General features: G+C 46.2%; 2 protein-coding genes across 2 annotated transcripts in view; one reads left to right on the plus strand and one right to left on the minus strand.

Annotated features, from left to right (window-relative positions):
* Nucleotides 1-25,181, minus strand: part of sox15.L (SRY-box 15 L homeolog) — a 66,628-nt gene that overhangs the window by 19,286 nt on the left and 22,161 nt on the right.
* On the plus strand, nt 1,933-14,828 carry LOC121401677 (ephrin type-B receptor 4-like). Its single transcript, XM_041587413.1, has 15 exons — nt 1,933-2,090; nt 2,563-3,247; nt 7,282-7,437; nt 7,608-7,928; nt 8,429-8,562; nt 8,732-8,894; nt 9,011-9,113; nt 9,213-9,277; nt 9,637-9,750; nt 10,078-10,325; nt 10,845-11,060; nt 11,328-11,477; nt 12,637-12,830; nt 13,446-13,601; nt 14,165-14,828. The coding sequence occupies exons 1-15, from the start codon at nt 2,028-2,030 to the stop codon at nt 14,277-14,279; spliced, it is 2,883 nt and encodes a 960-aa protein (XP_041443347.1). The 5' UTR covers nt 1,933-2,027; the 3' UTR covers nt 14,280-14,828.

The raw sequence follows: 25,181 nt of genomic DNA on the forward strand, positions 1-25,181 counted from the left end.
CACATAGAGAGATAGAGGAATCGGTAGAACTGGGTCAGCACTCACATAGAGAGATAGAGGAATCAGTAGAACTGGGTCAGTACTTAAAAAGACAGATAGAGGAATCAGTAGAACTGGATCAGTACTCACAGAGAGATAGAGGAATCAGTAGAACTGGGTCAGTACTGACAAAGAAAGATAAAGGAATCGGTAGAACTGGGTCAGTACTGACGTAGAGAGATAGAGGAATCAGTAGAACTGGGTCAGTACTCACATAGACAGATAGAGGAATCAGTAGAACTGGGTCAGTACTCACATAGAGAGAGAGAGGAATCAGTAGAACTGGGTCAGTACTGACATAGACAGATAGAGGAATCAGTAGAACTGGGTCAGTACTCACATAGAGAGAGAGAGGAATCAGTAGAACTGGGTCAGTACTGACATAGACAGATAGAGGAATCAGTAGAACTGGGTCAGTACTCACATAGACAGATAGAGGAATCAGTAGAACTGGGTCAGTACTCACATAGACAGATAGAGGAATCAGTACAGTTTTAAGAGAATGATGGTGAGAGCTGTGTTACTGGGCCTGGCACCCACAGACATAGGAGTGAGCAGCACCCATGGGAGAGAGAGGTGCACCTGTAGGGGAGTATTTATTTGCTTGTATAACAGGGATGGGGCAGAGAGTTACATGGGCTCTGGCATTTGTCTGCTCACGCACCTCCTATAAATCCAGTCTCACATCTCTGTGACTCACGTTTCTCTCCGATTGCCCCTGGGGCAGCTCCGTCACAGTCTGCCAAACCTGTAATTACCCTCCCCCGCTCCTGCCCAGACACCTGGAATTAGACACGCCCACCTGTGCCCGCTCTGTGCCTTTCCCATAATGTTCCTACTGGGAGACAAAGGCTTTCCTTTTGTTACTCACTCCTCTCTTACCTGGATACCAGTCTTTTATACTTCCAAACCTTGGGCCTCACTCCCTGGGTTCACTCTACGGATCCTGCCCAGGAGTCAGTCTGCTGCCCATTCATTTGCCCATTCATTTGCCATTCATTTGCTCATTCAATTACCCATACATTTTCCCATTAATTTGCCCATTCATTTGCCCGTTCATTTTCCCATTCATTTGCCCATTCATTTGCCCATTCATTTGCCCATTCATTTGCTAAGGTACCAGCCTAAAGAACTACACTTCCCAGCATGCTCTGGAGCTGCCCACTGATTTGCCCATTGATTTGCTAAGGCTTAGGGCCACTCAGTGCCTGGGGTGGGGTCTCTGCAGGGGCCACATATCTGCACACATCATATAGTGATATTATAGCTGAGAATAAGCTCAGTAAATATACAGATTATATTGCATTGCCAGTACAGTCGGCTGGTACCACAATACAGAACTGGCACGTCTCCCATCTGATAAACCTTTACACTGGCAAATCCCTTATGTCTGCCCCCCCCCCCGGGTATGTACTGGTGAGAGATCCCACAATGCCGCTGTCCTTGTCGTGTAAGCGAGACGCGCTGGCGTTGTACAGTCAATATTTGCCTTCACTCTGATATCTCAGCCTTCCATTAGTTATCAGCCTTTATACACAGGACACTGCCCGTCACACTCATACGCCGCCACTTTAATCGCCTGAGGTCTGTGCCAAGCGCTTGTCACGCCATGACAAAATGGCATATTTACTAACCGCGTGCCTGTCTCCCCATGCCCCCGCCACAAGGGCACAGGTACAGATCATTATTATATATAATATACAGAGGCACTGCCATGTACTCAGCATGTATATTGGGGACTTGTATTATATACAAATCATAAGCACAAAGGCCTGGGTGCTGGGACTTTCCAGGTGCATTTTGGGTGATGGTGGGAATCCCAGATGGGAATTTCCATGGTAAATTCAGTAGTATTTTCGGGTTAATAAGAGACACAGTCTGGGTAAGTGATAGAGGGGCTTGTACTGGTTTCCATCTTTATGGGGTCCCACCATGTCTAGTTCCATCCACTCAATTTGTCCCCCTCTCTGTCCCCCACAGTCAACCTCATGAACACCAAGCTGGAGACCTCAGATCTTAAATGGACAAGTTATCCCAAAGTGGACGGACAGGTATGGACCCCCTGTCAGACACTCTCTGGCCGTTCAGCTTTCCCACTCCGCACACCATACTTCCTTTCCTGTTTAGCCAACTTCCTTCTTTACTTCCTGTCGTTAAGTGAACTATTTCCTTCCATTTTTGAGAGAAGTTGTTGCTTTTATAACTTTTAACTTCCTTTCCAGCCTTCCTGGGATAACTGTTTCCTGACTTTTTAAACCAGCTTCCATTTCAGCTTCCTGTTGTTTCTGTTTAAATTCCAGTATAAATAATACTACTTACTTGTGGGTTTCCTGTTCCGCTTCTTGCTTCCTTTTCTCCAGGATGCCTCTAGTCACAGTTAATACCTGTTTCTAATCCTTCTTTCCTGCTGAAGGCCCAACAAGCTCCTGAGTGGTCCTGCTGGATTAATCCCACCCCTTGCACTTGTCCGTGCTAGAATCCATTATTAATTTTATTGTTTCCTATATCCTTTTGTTACTGTAGTGGGACGAGATGTCTGGCCTGGATGACGAGGGAACACCAGTTCGCACGTATGAGATCTGCAATGCCCATCTTTCCAATCAGAACAACTGGCTTCGGACCAATTACATCCAACGTGGCTTGGCCAGCAATGCGTACGTGGAAATCACATTTACTATGCTGGAGTGCTCCTTCCTATCACGGGCCGGTCGCTCTTGCAAGGAAACCTTTAACCTCTACTATTACCAAGCTAACCATGACTTGGCCAATGACCATTTCCCTCCTTGGATGGAGAACCCTTGGGTTAGAGTTGACACTGTAGCAGCTGATTTTTTGGGCCGACCTAATAGAAGAGTAAGTTCAGGTTCCACTAGGATAAATGTGAAGACCCTTCGAATAGGGCCCCTGACAGGCGATGGCTTCTACTTGGCTTTCCAGGACCAAGGGGCATGCATGGCACTATTGGCCGTCCGTGTCTTCTATAGGGTTTGCCCAGCTGTGGTGGCATCCTTGGCAAGCTTCCCAAAGACTGTCTCTGAGGGACTGGTGGTATCAGCTGAAGGCAGCTGTGTTGAGGGGGCAGAGGGGCCACAGGGAAGACGGCCAACCATGTACTGCAGAGAAGATGGAGAATGGGCAAAGCCGGCTGTAGGGGAGTGCGCTTGTGTGGCTGGACGGGAGGAGAAGGATGGACGCACCAAGTGCGCAGGTAAGGAAACACTTCAAGTATTGATTGGAAGGGAATGGCCGAGCAAGTTAAATATAAACTGCAGGGGTTGCAGGTATAAAGATGGTGGGCTAATTGCGGGTGCGGGTATAATGCATGTTTTGAAAGATGTTATTACTGTGGCAGCACCCCTCTTAGCTACAGTAGAGTAATGTAGGCTATGCTCTAGCTCAGGTGCCATACAGTAGAGTACATTGAGCTTCTCTTTCATTCTGAGGCCCATACAGTGAGTACAGTTGAATTCTCTCTCATTCTGAGGCCCATACAGTGAGTACAGTTGGACTCTCTCTCATTCTGAGGCCCATACAGTGAGTACAGTTGAATTATATCTCATTCTGAGGCCCATACAGTGAGTACAGTTGAATTCTCTTTCATTCTGAGGCCCATACAGTGAGTACAGTTGGATTCTCTCTCATTCTGAGGCCCATACAGTGAGTACAGTTGGTTTTCTCTCTCATTCTGAGGCCCATACAGTGAGTACAGTTGAATTCTCTCTCATTCTGAGGCCCATACAGTGAGTACAGTTGGTTTCTTCTCATTCTGAGGCCCATACAGTGAGTACAGTTGAATTCTCTCTCATTCTGAGGCCCATACAGTGAGTACAGATGGTTTCTCTCTCATTCTGAGGCCATACAGTGAGTACAGATGGTTTCTCTCTCATTCTGAGGCCCATACAGTGAGTACAGTTGAATTCTCTCTCATTCTGAGGCCCATACAGTGAGCACAGTTGGTTTCTCTCTCATTCTGGGGCCCATACAGTGAGTACAGTTGAATTCTCTCTCTTTCTGAGGCCCATACAGTGAGTACAGTTGGTTTCTCTCTCATTCTGAGGCCATACAGGTACATGAGGCCCATACAGTGAGTACAGTTGGCTTCTCTCTCATTCTGAGGCCCATTCAGTGAGTACAGTTGGTTTCTCTCTCATTCTGAGGCCCATACAGTGAGTACAGTTGAATTCTCTCTCATTCTGAGGCCCATACAGTGAGTACAGTTGGTTTCTCTCTCATTCTGAGGCCCATACAGTGAGTACAGTTGGACTCTCTCTCATTCTGAGGCCCAAACAGTGAGTACAGTTGAATTCTCTCTCTTTCTGAGGACCATTCAGTGAGTACAGTTGGTTTCTCTCTCATTCTGAGGCCCATACAGTGAGTACAGTTGAATTCTCTCTCATTCTGAGGCCCATACAGTGAGTACAGTTAATTCTCTCTCTTTCTGAGGCCCATACAGTGAGTACAGTTGAATTCTCTCTCTTTCTGAGGCCCATACAGTGAGTACAGTTGGTTTCTCTCTCATTCTGAGGCCCATACAGTGAGTACAGTTGGTTTCTCTCTCATTCTGAGGCCCATACAGTGAGTACAGTTGAATTCTCTCTCATTCTGAGGCCCATACAGTGAGTACAGTTGGACTCTCTCTCATTCTGAGGCCAAACTCTCATTCTGAGGCCCATACAGTGAGTACAGTTATATCTCATTCTGAGGCCATACAGTGAGTACAGTTGAATTCTCTCTCTTTCTGAGGCCCATACAGTGAGTACAGTTGAAGTCTCTTTCTGAGGCCCATACAGTGAGTACAGTTGGTTTCTCTCTCATTCTGAGGCCCATACAGTGTACAGTTGTTCAACAGTACAGTGAGAGTTGGTTTCTCTCTCATTCTGAGGTCCATACAGTGAGTACAGTTGGTTTCTCTCTCATTCTGAGGCCCATACAGTGAGTACAGTTGAATTCTCTCTCATTCTCATACAGTGAGTACAGTTGGACTCTCTCTCATTCTGAGGCCCAAACAGTGAGTACAGTTGAATTATATCTCATTCTGAGGCCCATACAGTGAGTACAGTTGAATTCTCTCTCATTCTGAGGCCCATACAGTGAGTACCTTTCTGAGGCCCATACAGTGAGTACAGTTGAATTCTCTCTCTCTGCTGAGGCCCATACAGTGAGTACAGTTGGTTTCTCTCTCATTCTGAGGCCCATACAGTGAGTACAGTTGAATTCTCTTTCATTCTGAGGCCCATACAGTGAGTACAGTTGGTTTCTCTCTCATTCTGAGGTCCATACAGTGAGTACAGTTGGTTTCTCTTTCATTCTGAGGCCCATACAGTGAGTACAGTTGAATTCTCTCTCATTCTGAGGCCCATACAGTGAGTACAGTTGGACTCTCTCTCATTCTGAGGCCCAAACAGTGAGTACAGTTGAATTATATCTCATTCTGAGGCCCATACAGTGAGTACAGTTGAATTCTCTCTCATTCTGAGGCCCATACAGTGAGTACAGTTGAATTCTCTCTCTTTCTGAGGCCCATACAGTGAGTACAGTAGGCTGTATTCTTGCTCTGGCTCTTATACTTTACACTGGGCTGTGCTCTCAGCCTGGGCCCATGCAGCAGACTACAGTTGTCTATTGTCCAGCTCTAGGGCCCATACAGAACACTAGTCTGGGGCCAATACAGTACAATACTCTCGTACTTTCAGGCCTTTGTGTTGCCATAATGTGTTCCTGATGTATTTGCCACCCCGTGTGCCTCTCCCCTGAAATCTCCGGTTTCACTGCAGCCTTCCTGTTCCTTCTCACCTCCCCGCTGGGTATAACCCAATCCTGTGTGTGGGCATGAGAGTTGTATGAGAATTGCATGAGAGCTGGGGGGGGGGGGGCAGGCAGGAGCTCAGAGGTGTCACAGACAAAAGGGAGCCGGAATGTCAGGTATTTGGGGGGGATGGGGCCAGGAAGTGTGAATGGGACAGATGCAAGGAGAGGGGGAGGGAGGAGTTAAATTCATATACCTTTAACCCTGCTGCTGCCAGAGTGCTGTGAGTGCTGCTGCATTGAGAGGCTTCCTTGTAGGACAAACACGGCCCAAAGTGACTGTTTACCCCGATTAGAAAAGTATGTAGTTCCAGGTAAAGTTGTTCTGTACCATGTTAGTCAGTCACAGGGCAAAATAAATAAATAACAGAAGCGTATTTAGTGTAATCCCTAAACATGGGGGGGATTTAATGTTTCTGAGCTGCTTCATACTAAGCCCCTAACCATTATATACACATTAATGGGGACAAATGGTGACAAAGAGCTTGCTTTCATTGCTTTATTTTTTAATGTTTCCACTTTTTTGTTTTACTTTAAACTCAGTCGTTCCTGAGCTGGAAATTGACATTGCTTTCTGGTTGCCAAGCTGAATGTCCTTAGCAACCGATCATTTGTCAAAAAGATCAGATGCTGTGAACAGTTCATGTAAAGTTTAAAAGTGACCCTTTACTTAATACAGATATTGTAATTATTCTGGGTGTCGTTAGCACAGTTCAAAGCAGGCAAATTGCTTTGTGATGTTAGTTGGCCATTCTGATTCGCTTGGGGCAGAAAGTAGTAAATTGGACCACCAGAAATCAGGCTGCAGTCGGACAAGTGGCCCTAGGATATCATTGGTCTCTGCCAGGCTGCTGGGAGTTGTAGTTCAGAAGCATAGACCATAGGATCATTATCCTCCGTCCTTGTCTCCAGTCCTTATCTCCCTGATTCATGAGCGGATTGTGCCCCTTGTGTCCCCCCCTTTTGTGTCATTAAACAAAGGCAGGAAGGAAACAGGGACAGTCCCAGGGGCTATTTATACAGCCGTGCAGACTCTTCTACATTACCCAGTCTTTTATATTTCTCAGCGTACAGCAGGGCTGTCCAACACGTGGGGCAGAGGATGATGGGAGCTGTAGTTCAGTAACTTCCTGCTGCTTTTCACAGCTAGAATGGGAGGAGTTTCCCCAGTGAGTAGCGAATACCCCATTCTGTATTGGCAAAATAATATGGCAATTCCCACGTATGGATATATATATATATATACACACCTCAAAAGCACAGAGATAAATATATATATATATATTATATTATATATATATATATATATATATATATATATATATTATATATATATATATGTATGCTTGCAGTATGACAGCTCCCATCTGTGTATATATGAATGCAAAGACAAGCATTGCTCTGTTCAAGCCCATTCTCTGTTTTGTGACCCTACAGCTTGTGTCCCTGGATACTTTAAAGCCTCCGTGGGAGAGAAGCCCTGCCAGCCTTGTCCTGCCAACAGCCTTTCTACTGGCCCTGGGGCAACTGTGTGTGCTTGCAAGCCAGGGTATTACAGAGCCTCGACGGACCCCCCAACAGCAGCCTGCAGCAGTGAGTACCCTCTATACATGAACTGTCTCTTTATCTGCCCCCATATTAACTGTATGTGACCCAGTAGCCAAAATGACCCACAGCCTCTTTGCTTGTACATCTTCCCACCCCCAGCCTCCTCTATGTACTGCCTCCCAACATTATCCTATTGTCTCCTCCTTGCTCTCTAGCTCCCCCTTCAGCTCCACGCAGTATTGTTGCCCGGGTGAACGGATCAATGGTAGACCTAGAATGGAGCGAACCACTTGACGCTGGTGGGAGAGGGGACCTGTACTATGAAGTTCAGTGTATGGAATGTGCTGGGCCCTGCATTCCCTGCTCCCGGTTAAACTACAGTCCCCGGCCTCAGCGATTGGAAGATCGCAGACTCCGCGTGTCTGGGCTCCGCCCCCGAGTAACCTACAACTTCCGCGTGTTGGCTTTAAATGGCGTGTCTGAGCGAAGCAGCGGGGCAGTGGGGGAGGAAGTAAATGTGACCACTGACCGTGATGGTAGGTACTTTCCTTAAACAAGAAGGAAAGCTATTGAGGCAGTTTATTGCTAGAATGCTATATTTATTCTGCAGAATGCTTAACTATACCTGAGTAAGCAGCTCTAGATGCTCTCTCTGTTTGTTTAGGATAGCAGCTGCCATATTAACTTGGTGTGACATCACTTCCTGCCTGAGTCTCTCCCTCTCGCTCATAGCTCTGGGCTCAGATTACAGCAGAGAGGGGAGGAGGGAGGGAGAGAGGAGCAAACTGAGCATGCTCAAGCCCTAGCCCTGGAGGTTTAAGCTGAAAACAGTTAGTCTGATACAGAAGCCCATGAGTACACAATAGAAGGAAAGAAATGTGATGTTTGACAGAGGACTCAGAGCAGCATTACTTTGAGGGGTTACTGGTGTATTTATATAGACCTTTCTGATAAAGCTTACTTACTTTTAGCCTTTAACCCTTTTATAACCTTTGTGTCAGATTCATTAATCTCCTCTCCTTGATTTCACCTCCAGTTCCCCTCCCAGTTAGTGGTATACAACAAATGGCCGCAACAGAAACGACACTCACCCTCCGCTGGGCCACCCCTCTGCACTCAGCACCCACCAAAGGCAACATTCTGGATTATGAAGTCAAATACTATGAGAAGGTGAGAGGCTTGGTATTTGGGGGAGATATATATATATATATATATATATATATATATATAATATACATATATATTATTATAATGTGTGTGTGTGTGTGTGTTGTTTGGGGAACAGACAAAAGGTATTGGGTGAGAGAATAAAGGTTTCTACCTCCATTTGTGTCCCCAGGACCAGGAGAAGCCCCTGATAATGTTTCTGAAGACCCCAAGCAATGAGGCTCGTCTGCTTGAGCTCCACGCTGGCACCGTGTATGTGGTACAAGTCAGGGCAAGGACAGAGGCCGGGTATGGGGCATTCAGCGGGGACACTTTATTCCAGACCCTGACACAAGGTGAGTGAGAGGAGCTGACGCTTTATATACATAGTGAACTATTCTAGTATTTCAACTTCACCAGTGATAATAATGAGGATTACCAAAGGCTTTAATCGTTTCTCCTCCTTCCCCAGACCCAGAGAAGCCACACCCACAGGTGGCATTAATAGCTGGCACCGCTGGGGTGGGCACATTACTAATATTAGCAGTCATCATCACTGCGGTGGTGTGTATCAGGTAAGTGCACCTTTATTCCAGCAACAGTGATCCTACAGCCAATGGATGGAGCTCTGAACAAGTCACATGTAATATTTACCCATTCTATGCCATTCACAGAAAGCACGGGAGCACCAACGAGCCCGAGTATTGTGACAAACCTGGCCAGTACCTCATTGGTCACAGTAAGTCTGTTCTTGTGCTTAATGGACTTTCTTTCTTTATAATATCCTCAGCCTCCCTTTAATATCCGTTAGTGGGGGTCTAGGCATGTAATATCCGTTAGTCGTCTAGGACTCATGTAATATCCGTTAGTGGGCGTCTAGGACTCATGTAATATCCGTTAGTGGGCGTCTAGGACTCATGTAATATCGTTAGTGGGGGTCTAGGACCATGTAATATGTGTTAGTGGGGTCTAGGACTCATGTAATATGTGTTAGTGGGGGTGTAGGACTCATGTAATATGTGTTAGTGGGGGTGTACGACTCATGTATATGTGTTAGTGGGGGTGTAGGGCTTATGTAATATGTGTTGTCTCCTGCAGACTCCAAGGTGTACATCGACCCTTTCACCTATGAGGATCCCAATGAAGCAGTGAGGGAGTTTGCTAAGGAGATTGACGTGTCCTGTGTAAAGATCGAGGAGGTGATTGGAGCAGGTGAGTAATGACATAGGGGTGGGGCAAATGATTGGGGGTGGGGAGGATGAAGGAAAGAGGGGGTACATGGGAGGAGATACAGACTAGTTGCTCAGAGATATCAGATCAATAGTAACTTATATATGTTGGGGGCAGAAGAATTATGATGGGTGGGGGTAACTTGCTCCTGGGGGATTATACATCTCAGTACAACTAACACCGAGTGGGAAGCAGCAGGAATTGGGGGGGGGGCATAAGATGATGGAATATGAAGGGTCAGTATATTTTGGGGAGAGGAGAGGGAGTGATATGTGGCTGCCATTGTTTCTTTCCTTTCTGCCCCTGCAGGGGAATTTGGGGAGGTGTGCCGGGGGCGCCTGAAGGTTCCAGGAAAGAAAGAGAATTACGTGGCCATCAAAACACTGAAAGGGGGGTACACGGAGCGCCAACGCAAGGAATTCCTTAGTGAGGCCAGCATCATGGGCCAGTTCAACCACCCCAATATTATTCACCTGGAGGGGGTCATCACCAACAACTGCCCCGTCATGATCATCACTGAGTATATGGAGAACGGGGCCCTGGACTCATTCCTGCGAGTAAGTGATGTATTGTGCACTAGGGCAAGTGTGTGTGATTGTATCAGTCAGGATATATGTGTGTGATCCACTAGTGTGTGTGATTGTATCAGTCAGGATATATGTGTGTGTGATGCACTAGTGTGTGTGATTGTATCAGTCAGGATATATGTGTGTGATCCACTAGTGTGTGCAAGTAATAGTGTACTTTATCTATAAGAGTAGTGAGTGATGATGTGGGTGATTTTGTACAGTATCCGTGCACCCCGTATATATTTATATAATTGTGTGTGTGACGTGATACAGTGTACAGTTGTGTGTGTGACGTGATACAGTGTACAGTTGTGTGTGTGACGTGATACAGTGTACAGTTGTGTGTGTGTGTGCATTTGTGGCAGAGATTGGACGTGGCAGTAACAATTCCTTGTCTTGTGTCTGTGCATTTGTTACTGGCTCAGGAGTCACGTTTGTGATAATAGTGCACTCCAACGCAACTGATCAGTGGAAATAGTGCAAATGTAATTGTTTATTATTATTCAGCAAAACGACGGGCAGTTCACGCCTATCCAGCTGGTGGGGATGCTCCGAGGAATTGCGTCCGGCATGCGCTACCTGTCAGAGATGAGTTTTGTGCACCGGGATCTGGCCGCCAGGAATATACTAGTGAACAGTAACCTGGTGTGTAAAGTGTCCGACTTTGGCCTCTCCCGGTTCCTGCAGGAGGGATCTACTGACCCAACATACACCTCTTGTCTGGTGAGAGCCCAGGGGGGAGATGGATGTACTGGGGCTGGAGGGAGAATGAGAGGGGCAGCTCAGACGTAATGGAGAGGGAACAAGATAAAGGGAGGGAAAGTAGGAAGAGAGAAGCAAGTAGAGAGGACACAAGGGGGTGATGGCACTAGTGAGGGTTGGTAAAGAGTACACAGGGTAGGAGAGAGTAATGGGATAGGGAGAATAAGAGGGAGGAACATGAGCACTATGGGAATAACCCCTAACTCTCATCTTTTGTTGTTCCCCCAGGGAGGGAAGATCCCGATCCGATGGACTGCCCCAGAAGCCATTGCTTTCCGCAAGTTTACATCAGCCAGCGATGTCTGGGGCTACGGAATAGTCATGTGGGAAGTTATGTCCTTCGGAGAGCGACCCTACTGGGATATGTCCAATCAGGATGTGAGTACATTCACTATTAAACGCTTTCCTTAATACTAACCTTATTATTATATGCTGGCCTTACTACTGACCTTACTATTATAAGCTGGGTTTACTACTGACATTATTATATGCTGGGCTTACTACTGACCTTACTATTATAAGCTGGGCTTACTACTGACATTATTATAAACTGGGCTTACTACTGACTTTACTATTATAAGATGGGCTTACTACTGACTTTACTATTATAAGCTGGGCTTACTACTGACCTTACTATTATAAGCTGGGCTTACTACTGACCTTACTATTATAAGCTGGGTTTACTACTGACCTTATTATTATATGCTGGCCTTACTACTGACCTTACTATTATAAGCTGGGTTTACTACTGACATTATTATATGCTGGGCTTACTACTGACCTTACTATTATAAGCTGGGCTTACTACTGACATTATTATAAACTGGGCTTACTACTGACTTTACTATTATAAGATGGGCTTACTACTGACTTTACTATTATAAGCTGGGCTTACTACTGACCTTACTATTATAAGCTGGGTTTACTACTGACCTTACTATTATGAGCTGGGTTTACTACTGACCTTATTATTATATGCTGGGCTTACTACTGACCTTACTATTATAAGCTGGGCTTACTAGTGACATTATTATAAACTGGGCTTACTACTGACCTTACTATTATAAGATGGGCTTACTACTGACCTTACTATTATAAGCTGGGCTTACTACTGACCTTACTATTATAAGATGGGTTTACAACTGGCCTTAATACTATTAGCTGGGATTTGCTATTATAAACTGTCCCGTACTACTGTTTTTAATGTTATAAGCTAGGCCTTACTATTTTAAACTTGATGTTACTACACAACTATTTGTATAAACTGAGACCTGCTGTTACTACTGGCCTTACTGTTATAACCTGGGATCTTCTCTTATAAGATGGGCCTTACAATAGGTCTATAGATAGAATTTACTATAATAAACTGGCCTTAGTATTATAGTCTGGGCCTAATTGTTGCACTTACTTGTATGTACGACACCATACGTGAGGCCACTGCCCCAGCTGAGCTTTACTCCGTCCCTGTGTGTAAGTGCACTTACAGGTGATTGTATTTGCACTGATATTAAAGCCATACTATCTGCTCCTTTCCTAGGTGATTAATGCCATAGAGCAAGACTACCGACTCCCTGCACCCCCAGATTGTCCCACCGCCCTCCACCAACTCATGCTGGACTGTTGGCAGCGGGACCGGGCATTACGGCCTCGCTTCGCTGACATTGTGAGCTCTTTGGACAAGCTGATCCGCAACCCTGCAAGTCTAAAAATCACCACACGAGAGCAGCTGGGGTAAGAATGTCATTATGCCCTGCACTATGGCAACACAATGGTCAGAGCCGCTCCTGTCATGAGCCAATGGGAGAACCTTGTGAGAGGGGTTAAAGGAGAGATGCAGCACGTGGCTCTGGCAGGAGAGGGGTTAAAGGAGAGATGCCGCATGTGGCTCTGGCAGGACAGGGGTTAAAGGAGAGATGCAGCATGTGGCTCTGGCAGGAGAGGGTTAAAGGAGAGATGCAGCATGTGGCTCTGGCAGGAGAGGGGTTAAAGGAGAGATGCAGCATGTGGCTCTGGCAGGAGAGGGGTTAAAGGAGAGATGCAGCATGTGGCTCTGGCAGGAGAGGGGTTAAGGATCTCTCAGGAGGAGAAGAAGGTTGGGGTGCAGTTGTTTCATGTCAGTGGAATGAGGGGGCGGAGTTATCAGCAGTGTGTGGGGGTCCTTGACCTTGGGAGTAAGGGGGGGAGGTAAAAAGCTCTTTATGAATGAGGTGCACCTGCAGGGTTAATGACCCCAAGTCTTCTGGGTCTCTTCTGACTGTCTCTCACCCACAATCAGAGTCTCATACTGAATGTCTCACCCATAGTGGGTGTCTCACACTCTCTGTCTCTGCTCCTCTGTGGCCCCAGGACGTCTCAGCCCCTGTTGGATCAGCGCACCCCCCATTATTCCTCCTTCTCGTCGGTCAGTGAGTGGCTCCATGCCATAAAGATGGGGCGCTACGAGGACGGGTTCAGGAACGCCGGATTCACCACATTCAGCCGAGTGCAGAACATCAGCACTGAGTAAGGACTTGACTTGGGGTGTAGAGTCAGCAGTGGGGCAGCACAGGGGGTGAGCGGATGTAGGGGTTCAGGAGGAGTGTGGGGGGATGTAGGGGTTCAGGGGAGTGTGGGGGATGTAGGGGTTCAGGGGAGTGTGGAGGATGTAGGGGTTCAGGGGAATGTGGGGGATGTAGGGGTTCAGGAGTGTGGGGGATGTAGGGGTTCAGGGGAGTGTGGGGGATGTAGGGGTTCAGGGGAGTGTGGAGGATGTAGGGGTTCAGGGGAGTGTGGAGGATGTAGGGGTTCAGGGGAATGTGGGGGTGTAGGGGTTCAGGGGAGTGTGGGGATGTAGGGGTTCAGGGGAGTGTGGGGGATGTAGGGGTTCAGGAGGAGTGTGGGGGGATGTAGGGGTTCAGGAGGAGTGTGGGGGATGTAGGGTTCAGGAGGAGTGTGGGGGATGTAGGGGTTCAGGAGGAGTGTGGGGGGAATGTAGGGGTTCAAGGCATTGTTGCATTGTGGGGGGGGTTTCTTGGCTAGTTTTCGCCCCTTCTCCCCGTAACCATTTTGTTGCTTTATCCCCACAGAGATCTCCTCAGGATGGGGGTGACACTCGCCGGTCACCAGAAAAAAATCCTCTCCAGCCTCCAGCAGATCCTCCCCAGTGAGAAGAGCACCCCAATCCCAGATCACTGCTACTGACTCCGCCCTGTGCTCCGCCATCTTGAACTTGACATGATGTCACATAAAGAAAGAAGCTGATTGGCTGACGCACAAGGACATTTTCACTGCTGCTGGTGGACTGATGCAATTTATATAAATAATCAGCAAACTTGGGGTGAAGCCGATTAATCCCCCATCTCGGTGCCTCCCGTGTATGCAGTGGGGCTTATTCATTAAGCAGTGCCACATCAGGACCCCCGGGGGCCAGGAAAGGAAGGAGAAAGCAAAAGGACTTTCCAGCTGCTGCAGTGCATTGTGGGTGCATTATAGTGGGGTGTCACTGTGTACCCTATCTATGCACAATGTAGCACAGTCAATGGGTGGAGCTTCTGTCCAATCAGGGAATCTGAATGAAATGTTGCAGTTTGTTTCCTCCAATCATGACTGGACTGATCTGAAGTGTAGGACTGCGCCTCTGGTCCCGGCCACGTGTCCAGTCTGTGTGTGTATATATATATATACTCACAGTCACATGACTCCTCCCTTCATTTTTATATTAAATTATTTCATAATAAAAGAATAAAAGTTGTAGTTGTACCTGTGTGTTCCCTGGGTGGCACCTCCATTCCTACAGCTCCCAGCATGCTTAGCCAGCCTTGCCCCACACTGTATAGACTCTCCCAGTGCCCCAGGCCTGTGCATAGACTTTCTGTGGTTGAAGATCCACATGGGCCAGGCCTCACATCTCAATATAATGACCCACATGGGCCAAGTCAAGAGTTTATTGTCATTTCATCCATATACGTTTGTACAGTACACAGTGAGGTGAAACAACGTTCCTCTAGGACCTCTAGGTGCTACACACAACATAGATGTACCGGACAACAGACAAAAAGTGCAACTCAGGACAGGACAGTGCAGGGACAAGACACACTCAGCAGATGTAATATGTACAGTAAATAATGCTAAACGTCAGACATGATGGTGTATCATTGGGATATGACAGTAGTAAGAACATGATAAAGTGCAGATGTACATAGAGAACAATTGTATCCAATGGCTATTTATTTATACAATGGAGTACAGTGGCTGTGTAACGTTGTGGTATATAGTAAGGTCAGATGGAGTGTGAGTGAGATCTGTCCGGTCCCTGAGTATTCAGGAGCCTTATGACTATGGGAAGAAACTGTTACACAGTCTGGTAGTGAGGGCCCTAATGCTCCGGTACCTTTTTCCAGATGGCAGGAGAGTGAACAGTGAGTGTGAGGGGTGTGTTGGATCAGACACAATGCTGGTGGCTTTACGGATGCAGCGAGTGGTGTAAATGTCTGTGATGGAAGGAAGAGAGACACCTATGATCTTCTCTATGTCTTCACTATCCTCTGTAGGGTCTTGTGCTCCATGACAGTGCAGTTCCAGGCCAGACAGTGATAGAGCTGCTCAGGATGCTCTCGATAGTCCCTCTGTAGAAGGTTGTGAGTATGGATGGTGGGAGATGGGATTTCCTCTGGAAGTAGAGGCGCTGTTAGGCTTTCTTGGCTAAGTAGCTGGTGTTGTGGGACCAGGTGAGGTTCTCTGCCAGGTGGACACCAAGGAATTTGGTGCTTTTGATGATCTCCACATTAGAGCCATCAATGTACAGTGGCAGGTGGTCACTCCTAGTCTTCCTAAAGTCAACAACCATCTCCTTTGTTTTGTCTACATTGAGAGACAGGTTGTTGGCTCTGCACCAGTCTGTTAACCGCTGCACCTCCTCCATGTATGGTGACCCGTCATTATTGCTGATGAGACCCACCACGGTCGTGTCATTAGTGAACTTTATAATGTGATTTGTGCGGTGAGAGGCTACACAGTCATACGTCAGCAGAGTGAACAGTAGAGGACTAAGCACACAGCCTTGAGGGGCTCCGGTGCTCAATGTGGTGGTTTTGGAGATGATGGTTCCAATCCTGACTGACTGAGGTCTGTCGGTTAAGAAGGCCAGAACCCAACTGCAGAGGGAGGTGTTCAGTCCAAGCAGACTCAGCGTTTCTATCAGATGCTGACGAATGATAGTGTTGAATGCTGAACTGATTCAAAACGGAGGTGTCTTTTTTGTCCAGATGAGAGAGGGCCACATGGAGGGTGGTGGCTATTGCATCGTCTGTTCATTGATTTTGACGGTATGTGAACTGTAGGGGGTCCAGTGCTGGTGGCAGCAGGGTTTTGATGTGTTTCTTGACAAGTTTCTCAAAACACTTCATGATGATGGGGGAGAGTTCCACAGGACAGTAGTCATTGAGGCAGGACACTGATGACTTTTTCAGCACAGGGACAATGGTGGTGGTTTTGAAGCACTTCGAGACAGTGGAGGTGATCAGGGAGATGTTAAATACATCAGTGAAAACATTTCGCAGCTGATCTGCACATTCTCTTAGCACTCTTCTGCCAGGGATATTGTCTGGTCCTGCAGCCTTCCATGGGCCAGGCCTCACATCTCAATATAATGACCCAATATAAAGACCCACATGGGCCAAGCCTCACATCTCAATATAATGACCCAATATAAAGCCCACATGTGCCAGGCCCCACATCTCAATATAATGACCCACATGGGCCCACACATCTCAAATATCATGACCCACATGGGCCAAGCCTCACATCTCAATATAATGACCACATGGGCCAGACCTCACATCTCAATATAATGACCCACATGGGCCAGGCCAAGCCTCTCAATATAATGACCCACATGGGCCAAGCCTCACATCTCAATATAATGACCCAATATAAAGACCCACATGGGCCAAGCCTCACATCTCAATATAATGACCCAATATAAAGACCCACATGTACCAGGCCCCACATCTCAATATAATGACCCACATGGGCCAGGCCTCACATCTCAATATAATGACCCACATGGGCCAGGCCAAGCCTCTCAATATCATGACCCACATGGGCCAAGCCTCACATCTCAATATAATGACCCACATGGGCCAGACCTCACATCTCAATATAATGACCCACATGGGCCAGGCCAAGCCTCTCAATATAATGACCCACATGGGCCAAGCCTCACATCTCAATATAATGACCCATATGGGCCAGACCTCATATCTCAATATAATGACCCACATGGGCCAGGCCTCACATCTCAATATAATGACTCACATGGGCCAGGCCTCACATCTCAATATAATGACCCACATGGGCCAGGCCAAGCCTCTCAATATCATGACCCACATGTGCCAAGCCTCACATCTCAATATAATGACCCACATGGGCCAGGTCTCACATCTCAAATAATGACCCCACATGGGCCAGACTAACATCTCAATATAATGACCCACATGGGCCAGGCCAAGCCTCTCAATATAATGACCCACATGGGCCAGACCTCACATCTCAATATAATGACCCACATGGGCCAGGTCTCACATCTCAATATAATGATCCACATGGACCAGGCCTCACATCTCAATATAATGAACCACACGGGCCAAGCCTCACATCTCAATATAATGAACCACATGGACCAGGCCTCACATCTCAATATAATGACCCACATGGGCCAGGCCTCACATCTCAATATAATGACCCACATGGACCAGGCCTCACATCTCAATATGACCCACATGGGCCAGGCCTCACATCTCAATATAATGACCCACATGGGCCAGGCCAAGCCTCTCAATATAATGACCCACATGGGCCAGACCTCACATCTCAATATAATGATCCACATGGACCAGGCCTCACATCTCAATATAATGAACCACACGGGCCACATCTGAATATAAAGACCCTTAATGGATGGATAAAAGCAGGCGTGACATATGTATTATTAGATATGATCCTTATATACAGTAGGTACAACCACTATGTCATGTGGCCCTCTAGATATACATTATACTTCCTCAGACTGGGGCCCCAATCTCCCTCAGGTGCTTTGGCCCCGCCTCTCTTTCAGGAAAGATTAAGAAAGGCTCAGGCTTATTGTGGGGCCCATTACTTGTATTACAAAATCCCAACGGACCCCATTGTATTGTCTGTAGGTGAGACCTGCCATTCCCTATAAATCCACTAAGAATGTGAGTGGGGCCCCTGCAAGTACAGTTGGGTCATTTTTCAGGGGGGACAGAGGGGGTGATGTGCCCTTGGTCAGTATTTAATTACCTCTCCCGGTGCAATTACTGTCAAGGCCAATGGAAAAGACTGATTTTGGGGTGGGAAGGGGGGTCTGTAGGAACATTTTCTTGGGCCGCAGACATAAAATAAACTCGGCCGGCTCAGGAGAAATATTGGGCAGCACATTGAGCTCAAGGTCAAGAAGCAGCTGTGAAAGCAAAAAGGAATGTGATTGGAGGAAGGTGCCAATAAGGTAAGTGCACTTGGGAGTCAGGATGGGTTCAAGGTTTTTATCCTCAGGCTAGAATTCTCTGGGTCCCCCAGCACCTCGAGAGCAGTACTAATAGTAGTACCAGACCAGTAGTACTGATGGGCTCGGGGAGAACTTGCAGTGCACTCCCTACATAACAAACACAATGAACATCAGCCCCTACATGGGAAGGGCAAGTGCATAATGGGACAAGGTTCATGAAAAATGGGCCAGTGAATGGGGATTGTTTAGTCTGAAGCAGCAGTTCTGGTTACACATGCCAAGCACAAAGGCCATTTCTCACTGTCAGTTCTGGTGGATCTACCATAGCATTGTCCCATCAGGAAAGGGTAGGGGGTGGCACAAAGCTACTTACCAAAGGTTGGCACAGCTGCTAATGGCTACAAAGATGACCGTGGCATTGGCTACCATAGGGGTTAAAATGGATGATGGGATGGGTCACTGGGCATGGTCCAAATCTATGCCTGGGTCAAGAATGGCTGACACTTTGCCAAGACAGATGCCAATGGCTGTGGTGGTGGAGTTAAGGCAGGTGGGCTACCAATGACTTCAATATCTGATGGTGCAGAGATAATAGTGATAAGTGTACATGGGCAATGCCAATATTTGCCATAATTGTAAATACTGACATATTTATAGAGCATATAGTGTATAGGTATGTCAGACTAGAGGAGGGCAGGGGTATATAGTGTATAGGAATGTCAGACTAGAGGAGGGCAGGGGTATATAGTGTATAGGTATGTCAGACTAGAGGAGGGCAGGGGTATATAGTATAGGAATGTAGTAGGGGTATATAGTGTATAGGAATGTCAGACTAGAGGAGGGCAGGGGTATATATATATGTTAGGGTATATATAGGAATGTCAGACTAGAGGAGGGCAGGGGTATATAGTGTATAGGAATGTCAGACTAGAGGAGGGCAGGGGTATATAGTGTATAGGAATGTCAGACTAGAGGAGGGCAGGGGTATATAGTGTATAGGAATGTCAGACTAGAGGAGGGCAGGGGTATATAGGTATAGGTCAGACTAGAGGAGGGCAGGGGTATATATTGTATAGGAATGTCAGACTAGAGGAGGGCAGGGGTATATAGTGTATAGGAATGTCAGACTAGAGGAGGGCAGGGGTAATTAGTGTATAGGAATGTCAGACTAGAGGAGGGCAGGGGTATATAGTGTATAGGAATGTCAGACTAGAGGAGGGCAGGGGTATATAGTGTATAGGAATGTCAGACTAGAGGAGGGCAGGGTATATAGTGTATAGGTATGTCAGACTAGAGGAGGGCAGGGGTATATATATAGGAATGTATGGTATATAGTGTATAGGAATGTCAGACTAGAGGAGGGCAGGGGTATATAGTGTATAGGAATGTCAGACTGTATATAGTGTATAGGAATGTCAGACTAGAGGAGGGCAGGGTATATAGTGTATAGGAATGTCAGACTAGAGGAGGGCAGGGGTATATGTAGGGAATGTCAGACTAGAGAGGGCAGGGGTATATAGTATATAGGAATGTCAGACTAGAGGAGGGCGTATATAGTGTATAGGAATGTCAGACTAGAGGAGGGCCAGACAGGGTATATAGTGTATAGGAATGTCAGACTAGAGAGGGCAGGGGTATATAGTGTATAGGAATGTCAGACTAGAGGAGGGCAGGGGTATATAGTGTATAGGAATGTCAGACTAGAGGAGGGCAGGGGTATATAGTGTATAGGAATGTCAGACTAGAGGAGGGCAGGGGTATATAGTGTAATAGGAATGTCAGACTAGAGGAGGGCAGGGGTATATAGTGTATAGGAATGTCAGACTAGAGAGGGCAGGGGTATATAGTGTATAGGAATGTCAGACTAGAGGAGGGCAGGGGTATATATGTATAGGAATGTCAGACTAGAGGAGGGCAGGGGTATATAGTGTATAGGAATGTCAGACTAGAGGAGGGCAGGGGTATATAGTGTATAGGAATGTCAGACTAGAGGAGGGCAGGGGTATATAGTGTATAGGAATGTCAGACTAGAGGAGGGCAGGGGTATATAGTGTATAGGAATGTCAGACTAGAGGAGGGCAGGGGTATATAGTGTATAGGAATGTCAGACTAGAGGAGGGCAGGGGTATATAGTGTATAGAATGTCAGACTAGAGGAGGCAGGTATATAGTGTATAGGAATGTCAGACTAGAGGAGGGCAGGGGTATATAGTGTATAGGAATGTCAGACTAGAGGAGGGCAGGGGTATATAGTGTATAGGGATAGGAATGTCAGACTAGAGGAGGGCAGGGGTATATAGTGTATAGGAATGTCAGACTAGAGGAGGCAGGGGTATATAGTGTATAGGAATGTCAGACTAGAGGAGGCAGAGCTAGAGGAGGGCAGGGGTATATAGTGTATAGGAATGTCAGACTAGAGGAGGGCAGGGGTTATAGTGTATAGGAATGGTCAGACTAGAGAGGGCAGGGGGTATATAGTGTATAGGAATGTCAGACTAGAGGAGGGCAGGGGTATATAGTGTATAGGAATGTCAGACTAGAGGAGGGCAGGGGTATATAAGTGTATAGGAATGTAGACTAGAGGAGGGCAGGGGTATATAATGTATAGGAATGTCAGACAGAGAGAGAGGGCAGGGGTATATAGTGTATAGGAATGTCAGACTGTAGTGATAGGAATGTCAGACTAGAGGAGGGCAGGGTATATAGTGTATAGGAATGTCAGACTAGAGGAGGGCAGGGGTATTAGTGTATAGGAATGTCAGACTAGAGGAGGGCAGGGGTATATAGTGTATAGGAAGTCAGACTAGAGGAGGGCAGGGGTATATAGTGTATAGGAATGTCAGACTAGAGGAGGGCAGGGTATATAGTGTATATATTACTGGAGAGGGGTAGCTAGTGGAGTTGGGGATATAATTAGAGGCTCAAGCCACGTTGGCCTGTGTATGGGCAAATAAAAGGAAGGGGTTCAGCCTGGGGCCCTATTGCAGTTTATGGAATGACAAGGCAGGTGATTGGTTCATTCTCTAATGACCAGTGGGGAGGGGATTCCTGTAACTTCAGATCCCACTTGTCCTGCCCAGGTGTGTGTGTGGGGGGGTAATTTCTGCCTCTGTGGGAACAGAGTGAGGAACGTTCTGGACCCCCCTTTAATCAGTATCTGGTTCTATTCTACAACTCACAGAAGTCACCTCTTAGTCCCATTTACTGTACTGACATGCTGGGCTGCTATTGGCTGTCAGGGGATGCTGGGAGTGGTAGTTTAACAAGAGCTCAGCAGGACACTTATTGTCCCAATAGGCCAGGCCTGTAATTGTCCCTAACAAGCTGCTGAACTAATCCTCTCATGGGGGGACAGACACTCCCATCTGGAGGCAGAAAGCTGAGTTTATTTAAGAGGCAGGGGGTTAATTAGCAGAGTTTGTTTAATAGCTGTCTGCCAGGCCGGGGGTGGGTGCTGGGGGGGCTGAGCGTTACTCAGGAAATGAGACCCGACGTGTTTACATTGGGCCAATTACACTAATTATTATGGATTAAGCATCGTTCCATGATCCTCCCCACCCCTCCCCCATGAGGATTGTGTGTCCTAAATTCAACAACCCCTGATCCACTCCTACCGGGGCATCAGCTGTGCAGATCTACTATAGAGATGCCAGGTTCACTAATGTACAACAACAGAGATGCCCAGGCTCAGTAGAGTACAAGAGAGATGCCAGGCTCAGTAGAGTACAGAGAGATGCCAGGCTCAGCTCAGTAGAGTACAACAGAGAATGCCAGGCTCAGTAGAGTACAAGAGAGATGCCAGGCTCAGTAGAGTACAAGAGAGGATGCCAGGCTCAGTAGAGTACAAGAGAGATCTCAGTAGAGTACAAGAGAGATGCCAGGCTCAGTAGAGTACAAGAGAGATGCCAGGCTCAGTAGAGTACAAGAGAGATGCCAGGCTCAGTAGAGTACAACAGAGATGCCAGGGCTCAGTAGAGTACAGAGAGATGCCAGGCTCAGTAGAGTACAAGAGAGATGCCAGGCTCAGTAGAGTACAAGAGAGAGCCAGGCTCAGTAGAGTAGGTGCCAGGCTCAGTGAGTACAAGAGAGCCAGGCCTCAGTAAGAGTAACAAGAGATGCCAGGCTCAGTAGAGTACAAGAGAGGTGCCAGGCTCAGTAGAGTACAACAGAGATGCCCAGGCTCAGTAGAGTACAAGAGAGATGCCAGGCTCAGTAGAGTACAAGAGAGATGCCAGGCTCAGTAGAGTACAAGAGAGATGCCAGGCTCAGTAGAGTACAAGAGAGATGCAGGCTCAGTAGAGTACAAGAGAGATGCCAGGCTCAGTAGAGTACAAGAGAGATGCCAGGCTCAGTACAGAGAGGAGAGTACAAGAGAGATGCAGGCTCAGTAGAGTACAAGAGAGATGCCAGGCTCAGTAGAGTCACCAAAATGGAGAGAACCGACGCACACCCTTCAGTAGATTAGCCTGGTGCTCAATCCCAGAGGATCCGGCAGCCTCCCTTATGCAGAAAACAAAGAAGGATCGGCACACAGGCATTCAATTTGCAGTGTTACCTGCTCGTTTATTGTGTGGACTGCAACGTTTCGGGGTCACGCCCCTTTGTCAAGCATGTGGAAACCATAGTGCAGACATTAGAAATAGAGTGATCAATTAACAAATTAGCATATATAATTATTAAAATCTTCAAATTACACAATATGTAAAGTGCATTAAATTCTCAACTCCCTCGGTGAAGATTAGTGTCCATAGTGTCCATGGTGATGAAAATCCATAATCCGTTTAAAAATCCGTTTTTTAAAAATTTCCAAAATAATCCAGTGTATTAAAACATCCTAAAATAAAAACATTCTTTATAATAAATGACATACAAATTTTCTTAAAAAAGCTTTTTCTTTAACCGACCGAAGTAACCACTAATAGGCAACAAAATATCAAATCTTTCTGTCCCTAATCAGATTACATTAGCAACATTTAGCAACATTAAAGGCTACAAAATATCTACTCCCTTACCATTGAAGGAAGGGAAATTTTTCTGTCCCTGGGTAGATATGAAGCTGTTTTCTTATCTGTTAAAAAAGAAAAGAAATATATAACCACAGAATTAGATACTACTTCTTAATTTAGATACTACTTCATAAATAACAGGACAAATTATACTCCTCATTTAGGCCCTTAGGATTTTTTGTTTGGAGTAGCCAGATCCAAAAACATTCTCTCTGGAGTAATTCACGTTTTATATCACTACCCTGTCGTGCCTTTACTTTCTCCAATATCTGCCAACGTATCTGGGATACCCGATGTCCCTGTGTATAGAAATGTCGGGCTAATAAAGTTTCCTTTCTCACTTTCTCTTGCCTTATATTACCTATAGGGACCACCCTTGGAACAGATGGTTTGTAGTTGCGTATATTGGACTTGTGTTCATTTAATCTTACTTTAATAGATCTGGATGTTTGGCCAACGTACGCCAAGCCACATGGGCATTTAATACAATAAACAACAGAATTTGTATCACATGTGAAGAACCCTTTAATGGTGTGCTTAGAGCCTTTATGCGGATGTGTGACCATGTTACCTGGAATTATCCCAGTACAATGGCCACAATTCCTGCAGGGAAATGTACCATTGTTCACCAAACCCATAGCTTTGTTTGGTTTTAATCAATTCACCTATGTTCTTACCCCTTCTATATGAAAAAAGCGGGGGTGTTTGAAACAAGTGACCATATTTAGGGTCACCACTCACGATGGCCCAGTATTTCAGTATAACCTTACGAATAGCCTTAGAGTTGCTATCATACGTAGATACGAATGGGATTCTAGATGGCCTAGTACAATTAATAGTGTTTTTCTTCAGCAACTCTTTCCTTGGGATATCTCCTACACTCTTTCTAGTAATTTCTAGGTTATTACTCTTATATCCTTTTTCAATGAATTTATTACACATCTCCCTAGACTCCTTTTCGTATAGTTCCTCAGTAGAAGTGATACGTCTCACACGTGTTAACTGACTCTTTGGGAGGCCACTACACAACCCGGGAGGGTGATATGATGTGGGTCTAAGTAGATTATTTACATCAGTGGGTTTGGTATATAACGAAGTGATAAATGTAGTACCTTCAACCATTACATTAACATCTAAAAAATGTATAACAGAAGAACTAGCTTCCAATGTAAACTTAATGGTTGAGTGTACCCCATTTAAATATATAAGGAACTCGTTCTGCCTTAGTCCCAGTCCACAAGAAAAACGTATCATCGACATAACGCATGTATGCCTGGATAAAAGAGGAAAAGTGATTATTAGCAAAAATGAAATTCTTCTCAAAATAATCCATAAAGACATTGGCATAGGCAGGTGCCATGTTGGCACCCATGGCACAGCCTTGTAACTGTAAAAAATAATCCTCTTTGAACTGGAAATAATTTTTCTGTAAAACAAAATCAAGTAATTCACATACAAAATTGACCATATAATTGGGTAAGGACCCTTGTCCCAGATATGTACGAATACATTCAATTCCTTCATGGTGTGGAATTGAAGGCTCAGTAGAGTACAAGAGAGATGCCAGGCTCAG

Source organism: Xenopus laevis, chromosome 3L (genome assembly GCF_017654675.1).
Source record: "Xenopus laevis strain J_2021 chromosome 3L, Xenopus_laevis_v10.1, whole genome shotgun sequence".
Classification (NCBI taxonomy): domain Eukaryota; kingdom Metazoa; phylum Chordata; class Amphibia; order Anura; family Pipidae; genus Xenopus; species Xenopus laevis.